This window comes from Cryptosporidium hominis (assembly GCF_000006425.1).
Source record: "Cryptosporidium hominis TU502 chromosome 6 CHRO016129, whole genome shotgun sequence".
NCBI classification, from domain to species: Eukaryota; Apicomplexa; class Conoidasida; order Eucoccidiorida; family Cryptosporidiidae; genus Cryptosporidium; species Cryptosporidium hominis.
Genome location: NW_667010.1, coordinates 1 through 5184, shown reverse-complemented (window position 1 = coordinate 5184; position 5184 = coordinate 1). Strand labels below are relative to the sequence as shown.

At 31.0% G+C, this 5184-nt stretch overlaps 3 protein-coding genes across 3 annotated transcripts; 1 reads left to right on the top strand and 2 right to left on the bottom strand.

The window, feature by feature from the left end:
• Nucleotides 1-72: 72 nt before the first annotated feature.
• Chro.60394 (hypothetical protein) lies at nucleotides 73-690 on the bottom strand. The annotated part of the gene is made up of 1 exon (XM_660485.1): nucleotides 73-690. The coding sequence occupies one exon, from the start codon at nucleotides 688-690 to the stop codon at nucleotides 73-75; it is 618 nt and encodes a 205-aa protein (XP_665577.1).
• Nucleotides 691-1394: 704 nt separating this feature from the next.
• On the top strand, nucleotides 1395-3575 carry Chro.60395 (translation initiation factor eif-2b epsilon subunit). Its single annotated transcript, XM_660484.1, has 1 exon — nucleotides 1395-3575. One exon carries the CDS (start codon nucleotides 1395-1397, stop codon nucleotides 3573-3575), a length of 2181 nt encoding a protein of 726 aa, XP_665576.1.
• Nucleotides 3576-4013: 438 nt separating this feature from the next.
• Chro.60396 (U4/U6 snRNA-assocaited splicing factor) lies at nucleotides 4014-4805 on the bottom strand. Its single annotated transcript, XM_660483.1, has 1 exon — nucleotides 4014-4805. The coding sequence occupies one exon, from the start codon at nucleotides 4803-4805 to the stop codon at nucleotides 4014-4016; it is 792 nt and encodes a 263-aa protein (XP_665575.1).
• Nucleotides 4806-5184: the final 379 nt, after the last annotated feature.

Sequence of the window (5184 nt, the reverse complement as noted above, 5' to 3'; positions counted from 1 at the left end):
ACAGAATAGCTATCATTACTTTCAATAATACTGGATTCTTCTTTATATACTTCTAAACTATTATTAATACCTTCATGATCTCCCATTATTATTATATACAGAAGTGATAGAGTGATCTTTTGAGCTGTTTCTGGTTTGAATTGCAAATTCATTATTTCCTATTGATGGTGATGAAGCTGAATATATATTATTAGAATCTTTGAATCTACTTAAAACAGGACTAATAGAATTATTCAAGTCTCCAGCTTCTTTTAGATTGGAAATTGAATTACCAATATTTTCTTGATCATACTTGTCTCGTGATCCGGTATCGAATAATGGAAGTAGGAGTCTAAGTATTTTATCTTGAAAGCTACTGGTTTGATTTCTGGGTGAAGAATTATTCAGTTCAGGAATTGCAAGACATAGGTTTGAAAGTTTATCATATAGTCTATTGAGTTTGTGTACTTGAGTTGATCTTCCTTTGCTTAAAAGTAACTCATGCGCATCTTCAAGAGGATTTCCAAAATTTAATTCTTTTACTCCAGAAACTATATGAGATTTAATGAGCTTTAAAGAGGCTAGATAACATTTTTGAGCAAGTTTACTTCGTTCTGAAGTTCTATCTTTGAGTATGTTACTATTTTCAATTTCCTTGTAAACAAGTTCCTTCAGTAGTTCTGGGATAATTATGGGTTTTTTTGATATCATTATTTAAATATATATATTGGGATTTCTTTGGATGTTAAAGTAGCCCAATATATTGCTGCTTTTACTACTACTACTACTATTACTACTATTAATACCACAATTAATAGAGCAGTAGTTTAATAGCAATAGTTCCTGAAAAAAGGAAATGTAGGAGTAGCAAGAAAGAGAAAAATTGGAAATAGACTTTAAGAACTATTTACATTCAAGTATTCCCACACACATACACACACAAAGTTACTTATTTTTGTTGTTATCCTTTCTTTTAAACCACTCTTAATTTACATGCGAAAGATCTTGAGACGTTAAGTTTTTATAAGCTTGACAAGAAACTACACCGATCAAAATTAATTAATCCAAAGATTATAAATTAAATTATTCTTACAGATTTATATTTAATTATCCAAATTTTAATGATTTTTATTTTTTCTATAAATTTTTTTTAATATTAAGTTACCCGTGATTTTTTCCAGTTGATATGCCCTAAAAACACGCCTTCCCGCCAAAACATTCGGTACTTAAAAAAACAAGCCGGTATACAAAAAAAAAAAAATAACTGGAGGAAGAGAGAAGAAATAATAATAATTCAGACATAAGTTTTATGAGCTTTGTGTTTTTGGTAAATTCCAAGAAAAAATTTTACTTAAGGTGCTGGCCATAGTGTTATTGTTAGCTTTGCTGTATTTATTGGTATCGGTAATTAGGTAATGGATAAAAAAAATACCGGATCAGTAACACAAAGCGTGGGAGGAAATAAAATGAACGAGTTAGAGTTTACATCATTACCAGCAGTGGTAGTAGTGGAAAGTTTAGGAGTAGATTCATTTTTACCAATATCATGTGAATTTCCTGAATCATTATTACCAATAAATGGGGTACCGATAATTAATTATATAATTGAGATGCTGCTTAAGAATGGTGTAACTGAGATATATTTATTGGCGTATTCTCATAAGGATTTGTTAATAGATCACATTGAAGGATTAAAATCATCAAATAAAAAGTTAAGATCACTAAATATTCAGATTATTCAGCTTGGAGTACATTGTAATTCAATTGGAGATGCATTAAGAGATTTAGATTGTCAAGTAGATATCAGGGACGACTTTGTTTTAATACAAGGGGGTTTGCTTTGTGTGGCTGATATAAAGGAAGTAGTTCAAATTCACAAAAAGAAGAGAAGTAGTCAGGTACCAAATTTATCAATGACAATGATATTTATGGAAAGCCCACCATTAAGTACATTAAGAACAAAGAAGAATGAGAATTTGGTGATCTATGATCAGGTATCGAATGAATTGGTTCATTGGGGTAAATTTGATGATGATTACTGTTCCAGATTGTCAATGAAGACTTTAATGAGGAACTCGAGTTCATCTTATTATGGTACAAGTAAATGCATCATTAGATACGATTTATTGGATATAGGACTTGCAATATGTTCTCCTCAATTGCTTAAGACTTTTTGTGAGACTTTTGATTTTACTGATCTATTTAATGATTTTGTACAAAGTGCATTAAGCTCTGATATTAAACAGGATGTAATAGATGTTTCAATAATGTCTCAGTATGCTGTCAAGATCACAGACTTTAGGACATATCATGTAGCACAACAACATGTATGTGAAGGATGGGCATTCCCAATGGTACCGGATTATTGTAGTATATCAGGACAGAATGTACAAAGGTACCAAGGATTTAGTGTATTTTTGGGAGATAATGTAAATATAAGTCCAAGTTCTGAGATTGGATCAATAGTTACTATAGGGAAATCAACAAAGATTGGAAATAATTGTAAGATCTCAGATTCTTTTATTGGTGAGAATTGTGTGATTGGAGACAATTGCATCATTAAAGGATGTTCAATATTAGATAATACCGTTATTGAGAATAACGTTGAATTGGATTCAAGTTTTATTTCGAGTAATGCTAAGATTATGAGTAATGTAATAGTGAATCCATGTTGTTTAATAGGATCTGGGATTATTATTCAAGAGAATTCAAAAATTGAATCTTTTAGTAGGGTATCGAGATATATTTCAAGATCTATATTACTTGAGAATCTAAAAAATAAGTCTCAAAAAGGTTTTGAACAAGATGAAAATGAATTAAGAAGTAATAGTAACTCTCCAAGTATGAATTCTAGACGATTTAAACTTTTAGATGAGACAGATTTATCTTTATTAGATAATATGACAAAAGATGGAGCGATATTGAATGGCGTGATTTGGCCTGAAGATAAGTTAGCTAAGCTGGAAAATCACGAGATCACAAATGAGGATGTACTTTCTAATATTGTTTTATTTGATTCATCTAGAAACAGAGAGACTGTTTGTAGTAGTGATTCAGAAAGCTCTGATGATGAAGATTTTGATGGAGAAATTATTAGAAGAGGTAGGAAAGGTATTCAAGGAGGTACCGGAGGGTTGAATAAGATTAATAATGGAGAAGAGGAGGATGAGGATGATGAAGAGGAAGATGAAGATTCACGGGAATTTTTTGAGGAGTCTGTACTACTTATAAAATCTGGACTTGAAAATCCGGTACATATGTCTAATAAGATCTTAGAGTTGAAAGGATTAAGATTTGCATTCTTTAAAGATGATCTTGATATTTTAGATACATGTATAATGATGGCATTGGATCTACTTGGTAAAAACTCAAAGGAGTTTCTGGTGGAAGAGAAAGGGTTTAATAACAATAATAATAGTACTAGTACAAGAATAGATTTGGATAGATTTCGATCATTTTGTGAGAAGAAAGGCATTTTAGAGCTGGTATCGGCTTTCAATAGGTCTGAGGATGAAGCCTTTACTGGCTTAATTTGTTCAAAGTTGTTAGAATTTGCTTTAAAAAGGATTTCCCTCTTCCTTTTGGATCTCTCTTAGTTACTTTTGAGAGATTGGATCTTATTAATCAGTCTTTCATCCCAAATTGGTATGATGGCGTGATTGGAGGATCAGGAACTGGGACCAAAACAGAAGATGAGGCCTTATCAATTTTGAGATCAGACTTTGTGGTGAAGTACATTGAATGGCTTAAAGAAGATGAAGAAGATGACGACGAGGATGAAGAGGATGATGATTAAAATAAGGATAACAGCAAATAATACAATAGAAAGACTCCAATAATGGAGAATGATAAGTAAAAACTAGGATTAGTAGTACTTCTAACTCATATAATTTATTTATAATAACGGTTTGTTTGTTCGATATAAATTTAGGAAGGTAATATATTATTCATTCGAATGAAACGGAGAGACGGATCTAGAAAGTGATCTAGTTCTACCGCTCGTGATAACTTTTTTATCTAATGGTACCTTTGCATCAGATGGAGGAGGGGAAGGAGAAGGAGTGGGAGATCTGGGGCTGATGAGAGTCCTGGTTAAAACCAGACTGGAGTTTAAGGTCGTTATTTAAAGTATTCAAAAGTCTCTCTTCAATCTTCTTCTTAATGGAATAGATCTTTGATAATTTACTATCCCATTCAAGTTTCTTGATCTGTTGATATGCAAGAGGAACAGGAATACTTTCTAGATTTAATAAGGTATCATTAATATCATGAAGATTAGAATTAGTCTCTGGATTTGATGAAATATATTTCTGGATTTCAAAGTCGGAAGAAATCTCAATTTTTTCACCACTTTCTAAAGTAAGATATCGTTTTTCTATAAGATCTGCAGCAGAGCTTTCATTTTGAAATTCTATTATAATGGAATTGGAGTTACTATTGGGATCTTGTCTCTTAATACTAACAATTTGTCCATATTTCTGAAAAATGGATGTAATTCTCAAGTCTGACAAAGAATTTGGTAAATTTTTTACAGATATTTCTCTATTTGAGACAATTCTTTTTTGCTCAGATTTTTGAATTTGTATTGGTGGTAGTACCGTTATTGACATAGGTACCCCAAGTAACGTTGAACCATTAAATCCAATACTTTTTGTGACACCATTTGAAGATTTAAATGAGATTTGGCAGAATCTTTGGTCACTTTCTGGATAATTATGGAATTCAATATCAGTAATTTCATCCTCAAGTTCATTGAATATATTAAGTACCGACTTTTTATTTGCAAGTGGGGATAAGTTTCTGATAAATACGCAATTTTCGGTCATATTAATGTGAGATTATGAGGCAAAATTTTTCTAAGAATGTACAATTGGAAGAATCAGAAGGAGTTCCTGTCGTCCTTAAGTCTATTCAGATGGAGATCCTTGATTAATTATATATAAATAATTTTATATGGTTTATAAGAGAAAGAGATGTTGGATTAAAAAAAATGGGATTTTTTTTTCAAGTCAAATTGCTGTGCATCATTGCCTATACCGGCGTATTACGAATTGCCGGTATAGGAAAATAAATAAATGCCGGTATAGGCAAAAATATTAAAAAAAAAAAAAATAATAAAAAAATATATAAAAAAGAAAATAAGTGACTAAATGAATGATTTTGATATTATTGAGTCGCAACTTGCGAAGATTAATGAACTTAGAA